Source organism: Pinus tabuliformis, chromosome 4_1 (genome assembly GCF_031772625.1).
Source record: "Pinus tabuliformis cultivar Carrire ecotype Pingquan chromosome 4_1, CPIR1, whole genome shotgun sequence".
NCBI lineage: Eukaryota > Viridiplantae > Streptophyta > Pinopsida > Pinales > Pinaceae > Pinus > Pinus tabuliformis.
In genome coordinates, this window is record NC_142303.1 from 181446004 (window position 1) to 181469074 (window position 23071).

The window sequence follows — 23071 nt, forward strand, 5'->3', positions numbered from 1 at the left end:
AAGGCAATCTTAAGTCGAATGAAGTTCTTAGATGATGAAACAACTCTGAGTCTATAAGTCTGAGTCTTGGGTTAGAGTAAAGGGTATAGGCTCTACAGCTGAGTGCGCAGAGGCCTAGTAGAGTCCGCTGCTAAGTGCGTGGACCCCTGCAGTTGTGTGCGCGAGAAGAATTTGAGTCTGTATTGGATCCAGCTCTGAAGAGAATAATAATAAAGATCTATTGATTGCTATATTGTGCCTCTGATTCATAGATCTTCTATTGAATGTTATGTGTTGATTTCCTTGTTTTTCTATTTGCGCACACTTGTATGTACGCTTATGATTGCGGATATGCTTAATAACTAATCGTTGAACCATAGCTAAGAAAGAATTGGATAATTAACTTTGATCACAATTTGGTTAAGGCTGCGAGATTCCGCAGAAGAATAGAAGCTGCTGGGTATGCTCAATCCGGTGAGTGTGAAGGTTGGATCAGATCTCAGTCCACGCTCCGCGGACTGTTGCCGATAGGGTCGGTAGTACTGGGATTTTCTTGGCTTAATTCACTATTGAACCTAGGTCAGGCCCATAATACCCAACACTTACAAAACCATCATGACTTGAGAAGCACGAAATCAAAGGAATGTAATAGGGATCAAGAAAAGTTCCTATAATAACTTTTCTCTTCTTGAAAATGAAATAGAATGCTCAATCTGTAACAATTTTGGTCATGAAGAATCTGAATGCAGGAGCAAATTTTGGAAAACATCTCAAAAGCAGTAAACTCCATTAAATCCCAAGATATGGAGAAGTAAAGAATCTCAAACAAAAATATGTGGTATAGCCTTGTATGCAGAAGGACAAGAAAATCAATGGTACATTGACAGTGGATGCTCAAAACACATGACAGGTGACAAAGAAAAACTTCACTCCTATAATGCCTTAGAATGTCTCATTTGGAAATGAAACTCCTGCTATCATAAAAGGTAAAGGATTTGTTTTCTTGAAAGAAAAGGTTAAAGCTGGAAATGTTATGTATGTAGATGGATTAGAGCATAACCTGTTGAGTGTTAGTCAAATATGTGATCAAGGAAATGAAGTGGTGTTTCGATCAAATAGATGTGTTGTTCATGAGCTTGATACAGGAGATATCATGATCAAAGGTACAATAACTCCAAACAACTTATGCATACTCAAGGGAGGACAACAACAGTTCTATCTAAGAAAAAATGATGAAAACTAGTTGTGGCATAGAAGATTGGGACATCTAAGCTTTTTTCAAATAAGAAAAGCATGCAGATTCAAGGTTGTTTGTGATCTTCCAGATATCAGCATCCCAAAAAATAGAATATGCAAACCATGTCAAATCAGCAAGCAAATAAGAGTTCACTTCATGGAAAAGGAAGGGTCAGCTAGTAGGACTCTTGAACTTGTCCATACTGATTTATGTGGACCATCAAGGAAAAAGTCACCTCATGGAGAAGAATATTTTATTTTGTTCATTGATGATTTTTCTAGAATGTGTGGGATAGGTCTTCTAAAGCATAAAAATGAAGCTTTTGAAAATTTCTAAGCCTTGAAAGCTTTGGTTGAAAATGAATCAGATCGAAAAATCAAATTCCTCAGATCTGATCGAGGAAGGGATTTACCTTGGATGAATTCTTTGACTTTTGTGAACAACATGGAATAAAAAGGCAATTCTCCACCACAAGGACTCCTCAACAAAATGGTGTGGTTGAAATAATGAATAGAACAGTTCTGTTATCACTGAAAATGCTGTTGTCAAAATTTTTTAGTCTAGCTTAAAGTCAGGGTATTTTCGCAGCGCCAGAATTCTTTTTAGCAGTTTCGCAGCGCTACCTGTTTGAGTGGTTTCGTAGCGTGCTACGAAACTGGGGATTTGTTTGAGTTTTCAGTGAAGGTCCAAATCCTAGCATGCTTATTGTACAGAGTTCTACTTCCCTCCAGGAATGTTGAGGAGAGCAGTGGCAGTATGTTCAAGGAGACACCTTATGATGATGCAGCTATTGTAGGATTGCCATCAAATACATTAAGGGAGTTATCTCTGAATTCTGGCTCATGGGTGATTGTGAAAGATGTACATACTAATGTGGGAGACTTGCAGGAGATTTTGTGTTGAATCCTCTAGACAAAGAATCTATTAAATTTTATAAGTCATAGAGTGTTTGACATTTGGGATTGTCTTTTCACAATCTGTAACTTCTTTCACAAAGCAGGGCGCCACAATGGATTGAAAGATTTGAAAAATATTTATGATAAAGTTCATGTTCACACCTTGTTCATGCTGCGGAGTACTTAGTAATTGTTTTGACAGACTTTGGGACCAGTTTCAAACTTGTAGAAATTGTCCATGAAGGAATTCAGAAATACTCTGAAGCTCTAAAAGCAGATAGTTGCTATGTTGTTGCTTAGTATAATTTGGGGTGGTTTATTAAGAAATGAGCATATCGAGCCTAAATCTGGCTGAGGCATTGACAATGGATGGAAGAAAGAAGCCTTTGATATTGGCTAGTACCAATGGAGTTATTAATTCCGCCTTGCTTTCTGGAGAACATGATGGCACCATGGATGGATCTAAGAAATACAGGGGTTTTTAAAATGACTGATATAAATGAAAATGTCTTGAGTATTATCGAGCACGTTGGTTCATTATTAATGCATATATTGAAGACATGAAAGTGCTCTTTTCAAATGCGGTGATTAATGCCAAGTGTCGAGTAGTTTTATATGCTACAAGGCCGCCATTATTAGTGGCACAAGAGCTGGTTTTAGGTTAACTGGTGTCGTTAAAAGGGTGAGTGCGCATTAAATAGAAATAAAAGAAGGATGGCGCAAATGGCAGAGTTCGAAATAGATGAATTTCCTTTGTCAAGGTGGATGGTATTATTTAGATATTGTCTTCTACAAACGTGGTAACGTGCCGGTTACATGCTCCAGCTGGCGACCAAGAAACTTCTCAAGCTGTAAGCAAGGCTTCATCAGAATTTGAGCTCAAAGTTTACTTGCTAGGTGATGCCATGTCCTTTTTGAAGAACATTTCCTTGGATAATATCGCTGAAGATGTTGGTGATTTCCAGCCACAGAAGTTTTGGAGTTTAAAGAATTACCAAAGCACAAGTTAAATTCAGAGGGAGATTGTAAATATTCCAAGAACCATGGCTCTCAGAAGACTTGCGCTACATTAGATTACATTTATCACACTTTTGATAAGTATGTTATTAGTTCTGCACTCTGTAGCGGAAGTGTTAGGGGGGCGATGTGTATTTTGTGGATCAGGGTGCTCACATTGCATTAGATAATGGAATTGTGCGATGTCACCATATCAAAACCAGCGGGGATAATTACAGGCATAGGTTATGGAGGGCTTGACAATTTGCTCGAAATTCTCAACAAAGAAACGAACAGAGGATACTAGGATCTCAATTGGAACGAGCCAGGAGGGAAGGATACGTTTGATGTGCCAAGTGTGATATTTTTTAAAGTGGTCGAGGCTAACAAGGATAATGATAAGTACCAGTACTCATGTGACAATAGGGAGAACAGAGTCCATGGATGGATCAGCTTTGATCCCATGGTTGGGTTCTGGGTCATCACTCCTAGCGATGAATTTCGTAATGGAGGTCCAATAAAACAAAACTTGACATCCCATGTTGGGCCAACATCGCTTGCAATGTTTCATAGTGCTCATTATGCGGGTGAAGAGCTATGTCCTAAGTTTCGTTCTGGAGAAGTGTGGCAAAAGGTTTTTGGCCCAGTCTTCATTTATCTTAATTCTTCATCAAGAGAGGCTCACCCATTCTCCTTGTGGCAAGATGCAAAGTTACAGATGATAAAGGAGGTACAAAGTTGGCCTTATGGGTGGCCTGAATCTCCATTATTTAGAAAGAGACCAGAACGAGGATATATTACTGGACAACTGTTAGTACATGATAAATATGCTGTTGAGGATGTTCACCCTGCTCGTTTTGCTTTTCTGGGATTGTCCACACCTAGGGAAAAGGGCTCTTGGCAAAAAGAGAGTAAGAGCTACCAATTTTGGAGTCAAGCTGATGAGAATGGGCTTTTCTCTATAGAAAATGTTTGCCCTGGTACCTACAATCTCTATGGTTGGGTGCCGGGTGTTCTTGGTGACTATATGAAAGAAGGCTTGATTAACATATATTCAGGTTGTAGGATAGATGTTGGGATTTTGATCTATGAGCCCCCAAGAGATGGCCCTACTATATGGGAGATAGGTTTACCAGATCGCACTGCTGCAGAATTTTTCATTCCAGATCCCAAGCCTTGCCACATCAACAAACTATTTCTCAATCATCCTGAAAGGTTCCGGCAATATGGCCTTTGGGAAAGATATTCTGAAATCTTCAAAGACAACGATTTGATATATACAGTTGGGACTAGTGACTGGAGAAGGGATTGGTGCTTTGCACACACATGCAGGATTGAAAATGATGGAAGCTTTCGTCCCGCAACATGGCAAATAAAATTCCAGCTAAGAGGTGTGGAACAAAACAGTCTTTATAAGCTTCGATTAGCAATTGCATCATTAACCAATGCAGCCATTCAGGTTCGATTCAATGATGCAAATATATATAAACCACATTTTGATACCATGCAATTTGGGAAAGATAATGCCATTGCTCGTCATGGCAACCATGGTTTGTACCATCTGTTTAACATTGATGTTTCTGGAAACTGGATCTGTCAACTTATTTGTCTTGTACCCATCCAAATAGCCCGGGCTGAAAACAATGGATTACATCCTCTGCTTGATGGGTTTCAGATACCTCCCCATCACACTTATGCAGATAGCATATCTCTAGCAAACTTGCTCTGTTTTGGCTTATATGACGCTGTGTTGAGTCAGTGGGATGGTAAAATCATGGTGGTCTCATCAATTACAGTTGGTTCATCTATTGGAGGTTCATGTTATAGGGAATGTGATTCTGAATCTCAGCATAGCAAAGGTGAAACTAAAGATTGGCAACATCAGCTATTCAATTTTGTGAGAAGTTTAAAGGAACACTGTGGTTTATTTAAATCACACAGCAGTTTCGTAGCGCGCTACGAAACTGCTGTAGGTGATGATTTTAAAGTGCAGAGCAGCTAGTGTGATACTGTGAGCGGGAGTTGAGGAAGAGAAGCACCTGTCTATTAATATCACTTACAGCACATCTGAAACATGGCAGCATTCCATGTCTGGGGTTATTAAAAGATTTGGGAACAGGCTGCTATACTTTGGGAGAATGTGGGAAACAAAGACCGTGAAAACAGAGCATTCTTCTTGATCAATTAATAAGCATACACGTAACTAGAATCCAAAGCTAGTTCGTTCTATGTACTCTCCTTCAAAGATACTTCAACCTAAACAGCTAAAGGACATGTGTCAAGAGCCAGAAAAGCATCATGCGACAAGGAGCAAAGATTTAGGATTTTGATTAAATGAAAACCATTTGTGATTTCAGTTTAGACATGTTGTAATTAATAAATTAGTTAGGCACTAGATAGGGATAGTGAATAGCCACCTTCGAGGCTCCCCTCATGCTGGAGGAGGAAGCTCGAGGTGGAGAAGTTTGTTTGCCTATAAAGGGATCAGATTAGAATGTAAAAGGGGTTGGACATTTTATAGAAAAACAGAGTTGTTTTGGGCCATTGTAAGACCTTTTTGACAGTAATAGTAAAACAGTGTTGTTCTCTACTCAAGATTCTCGATGGATTGTTATGTTCAAATATAATGATGGTGTTTTATACTTTATGTTCTTTTATAGTCTTGTTGTAACACAATCACTCAGAATTCATAATCCTATGCTCTGACTTCCTGTGTGTTTGGCAAGCTATGTTTTGGTGAAGTATGTTTGATATATAATGCAAAGAGCCTTGACTTCCATGAGATCACTATGTTTTCCTTGTTTACTTAATTTATGTGACTCCATAGCCCAATGAGAACCAGTTTGACATGTTTCCAACCAGCTTTGCTTTCATGAATGAATAAAGAGTTAGCCATCTTTTGTAGTGAATGTTTTTTATCAAGAGTGTGTGAGAGAGCCCTCTCTGATCAAAGAGGCTAAGCTTTGATCTAAAGATAGGTTTGAAAGAGTTACATGAAATCTTGCTTGGTTGCAGCCCTCAGTAGTGATTTTGTGATAACAAGTTCAACAAATGGCTCGAGCTATGCTAGATGAATCTGGAACTCCTGCAAACTTCTAGGATGAAGTTGCATTCACTATTGTAACTATTCTCAACCAAGCGAATGTTCGGGTAAACAACACTCAAACTCCACATGAACTTTGGTATGGTAAGACTCCTACTTTAAAATACTTTAAAGTTTTTGGAAGCAAATCTTATATCAAAAGGACTGATGAAAAACTTGGTAAGTTTGAACCCAGAGCAGATGAAGGTATTCTTCTTGGTTATTCTTCCAGAAGTAAAGGATATAAATGTTATAATAAAAGACTTGGAAGAATTGTTGAAAGCATTGATGTTGTAGTTGATGAAGCATGAAAAAATCCAAAACACATAAAATCAACAGAAGATTATGACAATGAAGAAGATGGGGATTATTTTCCCACATCAAATCAAAATCATATTGAAGAAGAAATGAATGAAGCACTAGAAGAAGAGATATTGGTAGAAGAAAATATTCCGTCCAGGTATGTTTAGAAAAATCATCCAGAAACTCAATTTTTAGGGGAAAAAGAGGTAGGTTTATAGACAAGAAGAACTATTACAGGGACCTCAAGCTATCGAGCATTACTATCCTCCACTAAACCTCAAAATGTAAAATAAGCATGCAAAGATGAATGTTGGTTCAAGGTCATGGATGAAGAACTTGAGCAAATTGAAAAAAATGATGCTTGGGAATTAGTTCCTAGACCTCATGATAAAAATATTATAGGAACTAAATGGATTTTCAAAAACAAGCTGAATGAAAATGGAGAAGTCATTAGAAACAAGGCCAGACTTGTTTATAAAGGGTATTCTCAACAAGAAGGTATAGATTTTGAAGAAACGTTTGCACCTGTTTCCAGACTTGAAACCATAAGGATGTTTCTTGCTCTTTCTAGCTTTAAGAAATTCAAAGTATACCAAATGGATGTAAAATCAGCCTTCGTGAATGGAGGTTTAGACGAAGAAGTTTATATTGAATCGCTAGAAGGATTCATTCTTGGAAATGATGTAAAACTTGTATGCAGACTCAGAAAGGCCCTTTATGGTCCGAAATAGGCTCCAAGGGCCTAGTATTACCGCCTTGACAAATATCTACACCAACAAGGTTTTACAAAAGGTTCAATAGATAGCAATCTATATATAAAGATTGAAACTGATAAATTGCTAATTATTATTTTTTATGTTGATGATATCATTTTTGGTAGCAATGAAGAATCCATGAGTCAGAATTTTGCTTCAGTAATGCAGTAAGAATTTGAAATGTTCTTGCTTGGTGAACTTACCTATTTTGTTGGTCTACAAGTTCAACAAAATAAAGATGGTATTTTTCTTTCACAAACCAAATATCTCAAATAGATCTTGAAAAGGTATGAAATGGAAGATTCTAAACCTGTATGTACCCTAATGGTAACAAGATGTAGTCTCAGCTCAAATTATGAATCAGCAATAGTACATCAACCTACCTACGGATCCATGATTAGCAGTCTGCTTTATCTAACAAATACCTGACCTGACATCATGCATGTAGTAGGAATAGTTGGAAGATTCCAAGCAAATCCAAAGGAATCACACCTTTAGGGAGTCAAAAGAATTTTCAAATATCTTCAAGGAAATCAGGACTTTGGTTTATGGTATTCTAGAGATGAAGATCTTACTCTTCATGCATATACAGATGCAGATTGGGTAGGAATTGCTGATGATAGAAAAAGCACTAGTGGTGGTGCATTCTATATGGGTTCCAGGTTAGTGTCTTGGGTCAACAAGAAACAAATTTCAATTTCTTTATCTACAATTGAAGCATAATATGTAGCTGCTGCATCTTGTTGCACACAACTACTTTGGATGATGCAAACTTTGCAAGACATTCAAATCACATGTACTCCACCTATATCCATTGTATGTGATAATACAAGTGCCATTAGTATTCCAAAGAATCCAGTCATGCACTCCAAGACCAAGCACATACCCATCAAGTAGCATTTTCTACATGAACAAGTGCTTGAACAAAAGGTCAAATTGGAGTATGTTCCCTCCAAAGAATAGGTTGCTGATATATTCACTAAACCACTGTCGAGAGAGACATTTGAATATCTCAGACAAAAGCTAGGAGTAGTTGCTGCATCATCCTGCTGTTAAAACAAAATTTTTCAGAGAAAGGTTACTATACACGTGTTTCATGATGTATAGTCACATACATACATAGGTTTCTGAGTGTCAGGGAGTGTATATGTTTGTCAGACAGGAAAACAGTGGTGCAGGCTTGGATATGGGTGCTCTGTCAGATATTGATGATTACTGTCTATCGATATGATTTGTTCATTAATTTTTATCTAACTGACAAAGATGACCTGATCATTGACTTGTTAACAATGCACAGGTAGCACAGGTTCAGGCGGAGCATTAGCCTTCGCGTACATTCAGCATTGTTGGCATTATGGTTAGTGAGTCCAGCTATGGCTTCAGATATTTATACCATTTGTTACTTAAGTCATGTAAAAGTCTAAGGTGTGATATGTATTCTCTTACATTTGAATGAGTCCTATTGGACAAATGATATAATTTGTATCCCCACCTTGCATGTGATGGATGATGTAATTATATTTCTGTCATATATAAACATTTGGTATATCTCCACTTTGTTGGGAGAGGGATGTATGTATGAGTCATTGGTGATAGGAAGGTCATACTCACATAGTTTAGTTATAGAGTCATGTTGGTTCTTTTGGAGAATATTTTTGTAGACTCTGCTTATGCTCAGGGGGAGCATGGATGCTTTCAGTGCATCTTAGCTTGTACAAAGGGGAGCTCAATTAGACAAGTCAGCATGTACTTAGGGGGAGCATGAACAGCATAGGGGAGAGAATATCTTGGTCCACCCTTTGCCCTTGATGTCAAAGGGGCAGAGTGTCTTGGTGTTGTTGTTTCCATGAAGTCCGAAGAGGGAGATTGTTGGCATTATGATATAGGTGTTGTCCTCGATAGAAACTCACTTAGATGAAAGTTCACAGTGCAGTATGTCAACAGCAAAGGATTACAAATCAAACTCCAAAGAATGAAGAAAGAGAGTTATACGCTGGTTCACTTTGTCCAAGGCACGTATAAACACGGTTTAACATAACAAAAGTAGCGTATAATGTATACATGCACTTTCATAGGAGGAAAAGCGTGTACATGTTGGAAAACCAAGTTTTTGGTCCAAGGTATTTGATCCAAGGTATTCTGGTCCAAGGTAATTAGTCCGAGGCATTTGGTCCAAGGTATTGACCCTGGGTATTGGGTCCAAGGTATTGGTCCTAAGTGGTTTTGGTCCAAGATATTGAGAAAGGCCTAAGAGTATATAAGGAGGAGAAGATCATTAGGTCGGGGTGTGCAAGCAATGAGATTTTATGGAATACTTCTATCTGAAGTATATATTATGTTGCAGGGTTATGTTTGGGACTGGATCTGAAAATTTCATGTGCACCTTGAGCTCAACATTGGATCAGGAATCATAAGACTTGAAATGACTTATTGTTGAATGATATGATATTGGTTGAGACCAGATCTGATGTTTTGCGCTAGTTCTACTTGTTATCTATCATGATCTGGGTTTTTCTGAAGTCTAAAATTGCAACGAAGTTCTCAGTCAAAATATGCAGATCTGTACACAGGTTCATCTCAGCCAAAGCACATGTACATGCAGGTTTGACTCTTTCAAGTAGCGTAAACAAAAAGAAAAGCTTATGTTCAGATCTGATTGATCTATATGATTAGATTATGTTTTTATACTGTTGTCTGTCAATGAAGTCCTCTTAGATATGAATGTAGAACTGTTGTATAAGGAAATTGAGTCTGATTAATTGATTGATTAAGAAGGAAGGGTGATCCTTGTTGCTATCTGTTTTGAACTCTGTAATGTGACAGTAGATCTTTAGAACGTCACTAATTGATACAATATGTGGTTCAGAAGTTTATGATTTAGTATCTTTATAGATATATGCAGGTTGGGTTAAAGGAAGTGGCATTTACATGCAGGTTGGGTTCAACCAAGTAGCGTATACACTCTAATGCATGAGTTTTGAGGTCATAGTTAGTTCTAGATGATGATGCAGGGTTCTGGGTTTAGCACAGTGTTATGTTGTCAGTGATCCGATTGTTCAGATTAACTGAATATTGGTTGATGTAGTTTAAGTTTAAAAGCTTTGATGGGTCCAGTATGAAAATTGGATGAAACGAGGCCTTCATGTGTATTATTGCGTACCAGGAGCATCCAGTCTAAAAATTTATGAAACATGGTCCCTGGTGGAAGAGTGAAGTTTTCTGTAGGCTGGACTAGTAAACATATTGGCTAGTACAAGAGCTAGGGGGTTGTAGCTCCCTTCCAGTAGAAACTGGAAAATGAGAGAAGGTTGTAACCTTCTACAAGTAGAAGCCTGTGTACTAGTATGAGTCTGCACCAGAACAAGATTGTAAACAAATTTTCTTATTATTAAAAGAAGACAGAGATGACAGTAGTAGGTGGTTTTTACCCACATTGGGTTTCCACCTTAAATCTTGGTGTTCATGTGTGTTTCTTATGTGTGATGTTTTATTCTGCTTTTACTGCACTGTCCAATAAATCTCTGATATACTGGTTTAAGCTCAACACATGGTAAACTGTCTAAATCACAAGTTCTCTGCATATACACTGGTTTCTTTAAGGACAGTTGCGTGTACACACTAGTTCACTTCACTAAAGTAGCGTATATAAATATGTTTGGGAAATAAAATTATTGATTTGATAATATTGATTCACCCCCCCTCTCAATATTATTTCCAACATTGGGGGCCTGTTGGGACAGGGTGGCCTAGGGTAAATTTTGTCATTAATTTTTGTACATTTGTAAAGTCTTCACGTTTTAAAGGATTGGAGTGCAAAGGTCATAGGAGTCAAAAAGAAATTTAGTCCCTTATTTCGTTAGAAGATATGGAGTTTTATCACCCTCCCATGGCTTGCGGACCATGGTATTGTAAAAGAGAAATATATATAAAGGATTCATAGTGAGTCTAGGAGATCAATCATAGAATAGATGATCATTGTATGGGAATGTAAGCTAAGGCAGGAAGGTTTGTTTCCTGTACTTAGGTGAAGGGGAAGGGTCATGCTGCTGAGTGCACGGAGACCTTGGTAAGTCTGCAAGTTGAGTGTGTTGGTCCTTGTAGTTGTGTGTGCAGGAAAGAAGAATCTGTAACAGAAAGAATACATCTAATAAAGACTATTTTGAGCCATACTTGTGTACTTGTTCATCTGTCTTTAAATATGCAATTTCTGTATATTCACTCCGTTATTCTAAATTTATATATTGTAATTATTAAGTGATGCATGAAAGTATCACATCTACTTATTTACTTACTATTATGAACATTTTAATCATTTCATGAAGGGTTATATTTTGTTTCTACGAGTTACTACAATTATCTATATTTTAAGGGTTAGGGTTCGCGAAGACTGGAAGAAGCTCCAGGAATCATAGGGACCCACCACACTAACCTTTGGATGTAGAAACTTGGTTCTCTCATCCCCCAACACTGCTTCGGTGAGACTACAGCCTACGCTACGCGTGTTGTTTCTGAAAGTGCTAGCAGTTAGGGTCTTGTTGGTTGGCACAGCTAACTCTGAACCTAGGTCAAGACCTATCAAGCCAACAATTCCTGAACATGTATTTAATAGGTATAACAGTTCATTTCTAGTTATAGTTAGATTTGTCAATGGACTTGGAGCCCCTTGAGAGATGACATGGATGTGTTTCATTACAAGGCAGTGTGTTTTTCATGACAAGGTAAGGTAATTGGTATATTGTATATTTATTTATGCACTAACAGTTATGTGTTATGGAAGTATTATGCAAGGAATTGCATGGAAAAGAGACTTCCATGAAATATTGAAGAAGGCTCAGTCTGAGCGTTCCCTTAGAAGAATTGGGAATCCAAGAGGATTGAGTCATGGTGTTTGTTGCTAGTTTTGTGCTTGCGGTATTTTTCAATTTTTTATTTATTTATTGATTTGTAGTTTTGTGTATGACTAGTGCATGGCCATGCCACTTTTTTTGTGGTGTCATACTGCTATTGGTTTTCTGTGGTTTTCTTCTTTGTTGCTTTTGGTTCTTACCTTTTTATGTTTTGAGGGTCTTGGGATTTGGTTGGGGAAGGAGAATTTAATGGAGCTCAAGGAGAGTTGTTGGATTTTAGGTTGGGTTGACCCAGGTTTGCATCTTTTACCAGGCACCAAAAAAAACCTCAACCACTGGCCCTTTCGACAATGACCTACAAGCAAATCGTAGTTTCACCCAAAGTGAGTATGGGCGGATGAAGAACCAGGTTTCTACAGCCTTGAGGGATGATTCAATGTGGTATTTTTATTTTTTCTAGTACTTAACATGCATTTATATATTACTTTTTCCACATTACATTTATTGCTTAAAACATATCATATAAACCCTTAATCATTATTGCACTGTAATAAAATGCTATTATACTAAAACTTCTATGCTACAATAGATAATAAGCAAAGATACAGATGAAGACACATATTTTACCATGGTTCATCCTAATGTGGGACTACATCCACAAGAATTGTTGCTTATAATAGAGAATTTGTACAACAAACAATTCTTATCCTGGGCACTTAGCTGCAGGTAGTCCGCGAACTCAGTTCTAGACTGGGGCCCCTACGCATTCAACTCTAGGGCCTTGCCTTCTTGCTCCAAACCACAATTCACAAATATACTGCCATTCAACATGATGTGATTCTTCAAGACTAGTTTTTCCTCTTCTTTATTATTCATCTCTATCTACTATTACATCGAGGGATATATCATTGCAATACCATAGTCCATATACTATGGACTCCTCTAATAGAAGCTACTATGGTTCGAAAACCATTCATCCTATATAAAATGGTATTATTTTACAAAAAGGGAGGGGCTTCGACCCACTCCGAAGTCCATGTACCACGCAGTATATCTATTACGCGATCTAGTTTGGTGCTCCACTACATGGTCCAGTTGGCACTCCACTGCATTTTTTACTTTGCACTTCACTCCCCAAAATGAGGAGTCTTTATAAAAATCTAGGCCAACTTGGGCTATGCTGAATAGGCCCCTAAAACTCACCTGTGACTCGTCCCGAGTCAGTCAACTTCTTTGCCTTTGATTTTTCCTGTGATGTTGTTGTAGGCTTGATTGAAGTGTTGCAGAGCTTATGTCACCTGCATGTCCTCGATGCGTCCTTCCTCCAACAGTGCATCTATCACATGTTCTGCAGCCTTCTGGACCAAGGTTTCTTCCCTTTGTCAAAGGTCCTAAATCTTCTCATCCACTACCTTTAATAATTAGAGAGCCTCATCCTCCCAAGGTTGAGTCCTCTCTATCAAAATTTGCTCTTCCTTCTCCAGTCCTCAATTTTCTTCTAGAGATCCTTACTCTCATTGATCTTCACAAGCCTCTGAGATATTGGTAAGGTCTTTACAAATGCACAAATCTCTTCTAAATTTTATTTCTTCTAGTGCATTTCTTCTTGTAGTTTTTGTACATTTGGATCTTCCTACAACGAAGTCAAAATTTGCAAACTTTCATCTAACAATTTCCCATAGTCTTCCAATGCTGTGGATATGTTGGCCATTACATTCTTTAGGTTAGTCTCCCTCCCATCCATTATTTCATGTGGTGTAGTTGGCTATAGCTTCATTTCCAGCTCACTAATCTGCATTTCATACCTTTTCTTCTACTTTCTCTTCCTCTCGGACATCAAGGTCTGAAATATATTTACATGTGACTTCGACCACCTCCTTGATCTTCTGGCATTCATCTGCCAGTTGATCATTTTTTTCCATCACCTGCTCGAGCTTCTACCACAACCCAACTTGCTCTTTTTCCACTTGTATATTCAGCTGCGATGTATGTTGTTCATGTAGCTTCAGTTCTTCAATTATCTCTATGTGCAATTTGTGTAGTCTTGGAAACAACAATGATGACATGGTCATGTCCACGTACTTACATTCTTGAGCCTGCTTCTGTAATTCTGTGAAGTCAAACTATAGGGCTCCTGCACATATCTATGCTAGCCTTGCTGCAAGCATAGGCTTTATCTTCCTTTCTGCTCCAACCCTTTCCTCTATCTACATGGGATATCTAACCATCTCCGCTAGTATCTTTTGCTCTTCAATCTTCTCTGCAACACTACTCAGAAGTGCGTCATAGCGATCTTCGACTCTATTCCAGGATTTTTTTGTTACTTCGTATCCTACCCCTGATTTGATCTAATCTTCTTCAGTAAGGACCATGCCATCCTTCTTCTTGTTGGCCTTCTTCTTCTTCTTCTTCTTCTTCTTCTTCTTCTTCTTCTTCTTCTTCTTCTTCTTCTTCTTCTTCTTCTTCCTCTTCTTCTTCTTCTTCTTTTTCTTTGACGCAACTTCACCCTCTGCCTTCCTTTTCTCTGGGGAAGTTTTTTCTATTTCTTTCTTTTCTATTTCCTTGGTCTACTCATCTCCCTCAAGAGGATCCTGTTGACCTTCATCATTTATCTCTTCCTCCTCTAATTCATGTTCATCCTGCTCCTTATCTCTTCCACTGGCTTCACCATACTGCGAAGTGTCCACCTCTTTTCCTTATGTCTCACTGTCTCCAGTTACCTCTAGTGGAGTCATCCATTCCTCGGGCCATTCTTGTATCTACATCGCAAGATCATCTTCAGTCACCATATATGGTAAGGCATGCCATTTATTATTTTCATCCCTACACGCTTGTATGTACACCTTGTGAAAATATTATTTGAACTTTTCCATAAAGCTATATTTCTCGTATAAGCTCGGCAAGAGTTGGGGGTGCTGATTTAATAGGATGTGTAAATGCATGTGGTACATTATAAAAAATATTATGTTCTCTTGTGCATGCGATGTGTTGGTGGTAAACCATAAAAAATCATACCTGGCGGCTTCGCACATATCCGTAGGCACCTGAGGGAACTACGACTCCTCTGGTTCTCTCAACACCAACATAGCAATAAAAAAAATCAACCAAGCATAGTGGAAATTTGTACCTTTCGCTGGGACCTCGTGGTAGTCATTCAAGAACTCCGACCCAGATATACTGAATTGTTGGGCACGACCCAAGTTGGTCCATCTTTGGTCAAAGACTCTGCATTTTGAGGAGTGGAGTGCACAGAGTCCGAAAAGTTCTATTCGTCACGCAATGTCTGGGGTACTTAGGATGGGTCAAAGCCCCTCATTTTGTAATTGGTATCGAGGTTTTAGTTCCTTGTTTTGTTGAGTCCACAGTATGTGGACATGGTTTTTTTAGCAATGCAATGTATTTCAAGACATGTAATTCTTTGTCAAGGATAGTGATATGTTGATGAATTGATCATACTGCATGTCCTTAGTCTGCATTTTGAGCCTTAAAAAAAGGCTCCACAGATGAGTGAACAGAGGCCTTCGAAGAGTCTACAACTGAGTGTGTAGACCACCTGTACTTGGGTGTGCAGGTCGAAGAAGTTGTATATACTCAAAGATATATCTTAATAAAGAAGAAGAAGTTTTGGTGAAGCCCTGTGTACCTGTATTCTTAATCTATGTTCATAAGTAATGATATGCATGATTTTTACTTAATTATGTGAAAGAATACATGTTATATTGTTCCTTGATATGTTTATCTAATAAGTGAAAATCTGTGAAGTAAACCATCAATGTGAAGTCTTTTATGTATGTGAAGTTGTAGATGAGTATAAAACATAAGAAAACATAGGGGTGCCATAACGAAGTATCCCTCTAGTTGCAGAAACTTGGTTCTGCAACCTCCCATAACCACTTTGGGTGAGACTCCAATATTTTTGTGAAGGAAAATCACCTCTGCGGACAAAGGCGATCCCTCTAGCCCAATGAGTGGTTTTAACAACAAACCAAACAATCCAATACACACTTTCCTAGCTTATGCTTGACAAATGTAGGAAGGAGGAACCCAATTCATTATGATGCTAATCGCTCGAACCTTAGAGATGGATTTGAATCTTTCACTCTAGGCCTCGCTCCTTAGCTATTCTTCACGTTCAAAAACCCGCAAGGAAAATAAAAGTACTATACAATATATAAGACATATATAACATACATCAAACATAAACTACTTAACAAATCAAGCAACATTAAGCTAATAGCATAAACATTTACACAATTATGGAAAGTGAACATTAGATGTATATATTAAGAAACTAAAAAGGGAAGTATACAACCTATGCCTTGAAGTTGGAGCCCTCCTTTGGCGGATTTCCAAGTCCAAGCAAAGACTCTTAAAGCACTCCTTCTCCAAGCTAGAATGGGTATCATGTAAGCATCACATTATCATAGCGATGCAACAATAATTGACCAAACATTTGGGGATGGAAGGGAGAGGGATTTAGGGATCCACAAAAGAGGGAGGAAGTTCCACATCTCAAGGGGAAATACCATGATGATAAGATCAAGAGGTATATATGAGATAGATAGACCATATCAACAACAATCAATATCTAACTCATTGTTGCAGAAGGTTCTAGTAAGTGAAGCTTCTCCTCTAGTTTGGGAAAACCTGCCAGAAGAGGTTCAACGCAAGTTTTCCTATGAAAACCCGCGCTGGCAGCATGAGTGTATAGATGAGCAACCGGCCATCAACATGGGATGGAAGTGGAGAAAAATTCCCTAATGCGAAAAATTAGGTTTTTAAGCAACCTTCTCCAGAATGGGTTCATGGCAGTTTTCCTTTGATTGTTTAGGGAGGCTATGATCTGTATATCATATTGGATATGCTACACAATATTCAATGTTTTGGCACTTCAGTATATGGCATGGGAAGTGAATAAGAGATATGACAAAATAATGTGTAATAGATGCCCCCTAAAGCATGAAGGCAGAACAGGGAGTGATGTCTGAAATGCTTTACAAGTCAGTGCAAGGATGAAATCAGCACCATTAGGAGACCTACAAATCAAGCATATACATATGCATATGTGAAATATTTTATGATCATCCCTAACGATACAAGAATAGGCATCTAATAATACATGAATCCGTGGTATGGATGTAGCCATCCGTATAAAAGGGATCATGTGCAAAGGTCCTCGATATGGTCGCAACCATCCAAATAGAAAGGATCATGAATATGGACTCATAGTATGGTCGCAGCCATCTGTCCAGAGGAAAGATGTGTACAATAATGAATGACTCATAACTCCACACAACCTCAATTATATCAGACGAAATCCAGGGTCTTGTGCTCCGTCTCACCCCAATCATGTATGAATTCTAATATGTGAATAGATGTGTCGAAATTGAACATGATGGAAAACCACCAGATTATTGGTCAATGATGTAAACCGTTAACAAGCATGAGAGAAATGACCAATAATGAAAATGGCTCTCAAGGTACAACCAACACAATCCACAACTGTGAATAGTGTAACTGAAGTCGAAAACCCATGGATAATCTAGATCATCTTCTTGGATAATGAGATGAAGTCGACAAAAAGTGATCCGTCGAAGGAGGGAAATAATGAATCCCACATCATCGACATGAAACAAAAGGAATGTAGTAGAGTAGATAAGTGTGATCCAGGACTGTGGTAGAAAGTCAGGCAATGCATAAGCACTAAAGAACTGCATATAGGAATTCTCTTGAACATATCGGCGACATGACTCTGGAGTTTGGAAGAATTTGATTCAACATAGGATCAAAGGTCATGATGATGAGATGGTATAATTAGATCAGAAGAAAAATAGATTTCGCTAACCTAGGAAGGCAAGTGACCAAGTGAGGATATCCTAAACTTGACATGAGTAACAGATGAGTGTCATGTTCAAGAGTGACATGTTTCATTTATAGGATACAAGAGATGAACACTTTCACTTTTTCCCCCAACATTTTGAGAGAGTACCCCATATATTTTTTTATTGCAATCTTGAAGGGGATAGCATATGCTTTCCATATAAGTTCACCCTTCGGATGAATCCATCCTAGTAAGTTTTACGAGCCCTAGGAAAGAGGAACTTGGTCTTGTCATGGCAACAAGTCCTGTGTCATTTAAGTTTTACAAGTCCAACGGAGGTGAAACTCAAGATGTTTTTCATGTTTAGAAAGTTTGAAAAAGAAGCGAAAAATAAAACTCCAAAGGTCTATTTTTGTAAATGTTCTCTTGAACCTGAAAAGATAGAAAACAATATTCAAGAGAACCTCTTAGCCATGTTTGACTAAGGTATTCCTTTTTCGTACAATAATCTATCTCATTCTAGAAACAAGTTAAACTTATACTGAGTAGATGTCATTTCATTTACTTTTATGAGTTCGAAAATGCAAGTACTCAACGATATTTTCATTTTTCAAGAGTAAAAAAAGAGCTTAAAGATGACTCTAGGGGGGTCTTTTTTCGTTTATTTTTTACGAGTCTGAAAAATTGATAAATTAAAGCTAGTTGAATCAGCCAAGATAAATTACCATCACCAAGAACATATGACCCATCATTGCACAAGGAACACACATTACTGATTTCAAGGAAAGATATTAACAAATGAGTGAAATATTCCCTAACTTGGAAAAAATATTTTTTTAAAACTATAAATAGGGAAAAATGTAAGTTATTTTTACCATTTTACCAATTTGCAATTGTGAGAGCATTTTTACCTCATTTTACCTCAATTTTCAGGTAAGGAGCATGAGCAATCTGGGACACCATTTGTCAAGCCACTTATTACAGGTAATAGATATGTTCTTTCCCTTCCTTTTGGTAGTCATTTTATGCATTTTCATCCATAGGATAGGTTGTAAGGAAGATTTTCAAAAAAATTACATCGTGGGTGACCAACACAGATTTCACCCATCGGACTCATGCTAGTCACCCTGAGGCTAGTTAGGCACTTATGTTGGCAGCGCGAAAAAATTCCTAAATAGACACACTGAGATTGAGGTAAAAAATTGAAGTGAACTCTTCCATGAAAAATAGTTGATCTTGATTTTTCTCTCCATGGATGCTCATGAAATGTTGGTTTGTTGATGTTTTGCAGGAAAACCAACCTAAAATGGTGATTGAATGGAAAGAGAGGGCTCATGAAACTGAATACCATCAAGCTATGCAAGATGAAGACTATATTTATTCCCTTTGAGCATGTGGATTGCTCAAGTTCTTCATGATTCTGGGGATCAAAGCAGAACTGAAGTTATTGCAGCACTTAATTAGTTGAAGGGATGTAGATCACCAATTGTTCATGTTCGGGAATCAAGAGCTTGAAATAAAGGTCATCAACATCTACTTCATTACTCGCTTGTCAAGAAAGGGACAGCGGATGTAGTTATCTCGATCACGCATGGGAGGAGAGAGCATGGATATGCTCATTGTGAGGCATTGTCCGGGAGCCAAAAAGGGTAACAATGGGAAGATTGACATAAATACCATTACCAATATCCCACTGTGAACTATCTTACACACTCTGGCCCGAATAGGTGGGGCATAATCATTGCATGAGGTATAAAATTCTCATTTCTAGTATGCGATCGAATGCCTAAATCCCACGATTTTCAACTGGTGTGAAGGTTTGTTAGCGTGCATGAAGCACAAACTAACCAAGTGAAAGAGGGGGATTCTAAAACAATTTGGTTTTGAATCTATTCTAGTGACATTCATTCTAGAATGTGTGCCATTATTCCGCTATCAGTGGTTAGAAGTGGATCCACCAACACTTAGAGATCCACGATTGCTTAGATGGGGAGAGTTAATGCGGTCAATAGATGTCATTCCCTCCAGAAGTTTTCAAATGGTTGCATCAGAAACTACTCATGGTCAATGATTGGGCACATGCAGGGATGGATTTTTGAGGAGGTCCAGCTCTTCCACTCCCTCCAAGGGAACAGTGGACCGATTCAGGTAAAAACTAATTTTGAAGTTTTCTGAAGTTTTTATCATTTTCTTTGTACATGTGTACTAATATTTGACTTATAATGTTGTGTAGATGTTGGACATGAGAGACCTCCAATGGTTTCTCCAACATCCAGGTGAGTGATGCAGTAGATTGAGGATGATCCTCCATATGTGGAGGGAGAAGAACCTATCGTCGAGGTAGAGTGCAACCTGGAAAGTTTAACCATGGGGATTCTAGAGTATGCCTTGATTGATGAGGTGCCATTACATTACCAGAGGCACACAGTAGGAGTATCTGCCAGACTAGGTAAGCTATTGGGCTGAGTCATTAGGGTTTTCTTGTGCTATCATGAGCACCATGTGAGCGAATAGCCAACTCCTAGTTTACTTTCTGCTCTATGTAGGCTTATAAAGCCATGTATCTCGGAACAAAAATTTTGTTATTTTGATGTCGTAAACTCTTTTGCAAACACTCGCTATATATATATATATATATATCTATATATATATATATATATATATATATATATATATATATATATATATATATATATAGATAGATATATAGATAGATATATATATGTATATATTCTTTTTTACCATATCTGATATGTGATGTTCTATGATTTACAAGTTTCAGAAATGTCTATCTAACACATAATTAGACAATGCGTCTTTTACTCTGTTCATGCGCCTTGGAATGTGATGATAAGTAATAAAATCGAATTCTCGTTCCAATAAACAAGCACGAAAATACATTCTCAAAATTTGAGGGTTTCTAACTGAATATTGTCCATTAAGTTGTAGTATAATGAGCTGTGAATCGAGTTTTACAAGTAACTCTCTAATGCCAAGAGTGACATCTTCTGACAAAGTTTTGATGAAAGCACTATATTTGGAAATGTTATTAGTCATATGACCTAAACATATACCTTGTAAATTTACTAATTCACCATTACTGTCATAGATTGCCCATGCAGCAAAAGATAGATTTTGTGCACTATGACAAGAACCATCAATGAAATCGACGTAATGGTTGGATGACATTTGCAAACCAAGTAGAGCACGAGGTAAGCAGAGGAAAAGGTTTGCAAAAGAAAACTCACATACCAAAATCACACTACACACTAATGAAAACACACTAATGTACATAAGTATTTACATGTATAATCACGCATAATACTTCTTTAGGTAAAGCCTGTTTTGGGGCTCAGCCAAAGAATTTCCTTCATAGTCTACTAACTCGTAGGCACCTTTTTGTAAAACTCGGTTGAAAATGTAAGGTCCATCCCACATTTTTTCAAATTTCTCAGCTGCCAATTTGTCATTGGCTTAACATAAAGCAAGACCAAGTCCCCTTCAGCAAAACCGCAATGAGAAACAATTCTATCATATTAAGCTTTAACTCATTTTTTCTGGGACTCAATTACTAACACTGTGAAGCGATGAGTTTCATCGAGACTCTTGAGGTAAAGTAAACATTCCACTTTAGGTGAGGTATTAGGGAGTAATTTGATGGATAGTTTCAATGAAGGAATTTCACACTCAATTAAAAGAGTTTCCTTGAGACCATACACCAGCTGAAAGGACATAAATCCAATGGTAGTCTTAGCTGGGGTTCGGTAAGTCCAAAGAACCGAAAATATCATAAGATGTCAATTTGATTTATGCATCCCAATGGTGCATTGAAGAATAGTAACCAAGAATTTGTTGACTGCCTCAACTTGGCTATTGGTCTGTGGATAATAAGGAGTTGAGTTTTTGTGATGCAAACCCAACCTAGCAGTAAGCTCCACCATCATGTAACTTTGGAAATGAGATCCATGATTAGTAATGATGGCTTCAGGATAATGTGTGGGCATTGCCTTGGACCATTTAGTGAAATAATCAATGATGACAATGATATAACCATGCCCCCCGGCAGAGCGTGGGTTACATGTCATGAAATCAATCCCTCATTTAGCAAACAGAACGATATTAACAACTAGGTGTAGGGGTGAGGGTGGGGCACGTTGTTTATGGTTGTAAATCCGGGAGGTGTGACATTTTTGGATTGCTAAAATGAAATCTTTAAAGATGGATGGCCAGAAATAACTGTGGAGTACTAAAGAAGGTATGTTTTTGATGATTATTTCAGTATCTTTTTATTAGAACTTATAAACCTTTTGCATCATGAACTAGGAAAATGATAAAGGATTGTAATAAAACATGTGAGATTAATATGTAAAACAAAAACGTTGACAATTGTCATTTCCTTATGCAGGAAGGAGGGAAAACGAGAAGTTTCCGTTCCAAAGGAAAGGACAAGGACGGGTTAACCGCTGTCCCTTTGATGGGAGACCGTATGCAAACTAGGCAAAGCAAATCAAAGCGGATCAACCCTGGAAAGGAAGAGGAAATATTGGCTTGGCGTAGGAAAGGAAAGAGATGATTGAGGACTAACGGTTGGGCGAATCCCTCAGAATCCTTGATCCTGAGGGATCGCTGTTTTGTATATTTCCGCACTTAGATATCTCCGTCGTCACCCTTATAAAAGGGGCAACACTGTTAGCTCGGAGAGAGTTGGATATTGTTATACTTTCATGTAATTTCTTGTCAGATTAGAACTTTGATCATTGAGTCTCGTTAAGAACTGGTTTATTGTAATTTGGCTCTATGCATTAATACAAACTTGGTTACTATTTCATCTCTGAGTCTGGAATAACTTCAAGCGGTGTACCCCTGGAGGCTAAGGGCTCGGCCTTGGAGGACACTTGCTCCTGTATTATTACGTTTTGTTTATGCGTGGTTTGCTTATCTATGTTACTAGGTAATCTGGTGTGCTTTATAAGTTTACGTCACATGCTCTGTTATGCTTAATTCATTAAGGTTGCTACAGACAAAACTATTGTATTGACTTTGCATCATATTACTATTATTTTAGGAGTTGATATAATACTGCTAGTCTTTACAGAATATTGTTGTTGTTCCATTACAAAGCCTTTATGCTGTGCACTTGTTCATTAACATTACG

The 23071-nt window shown here is 37.9% G+C and overlaps 1 protein-coding gene across 1 annotated transcript in view; it reads left to right on the forward strand.

Annotated features, from left to right (window-relative positions):
- The first annotated feature begins 3509 nt into the window (after nucleotides 1-3509).
- Nucleotides 3510-23071, forward strand: part of LOC149174807 (putative rhamnogalacturonate lyase B) — a 143367-nt gene continuing 123805 nt past the window's right edge. Inside the window, exon 1 of the mRNA XM_089420967.1 lies at nucleotides 3510-4903. Coding sequence (XP_089277093.1) covers nucleotides 3572-4903 — 1332 coding nt within the window. The 5' untranslated portion in view covers nucleotides 3510-3571. The remainder of the gene's footprint in view (nucleotides 4904-23071) is intronic.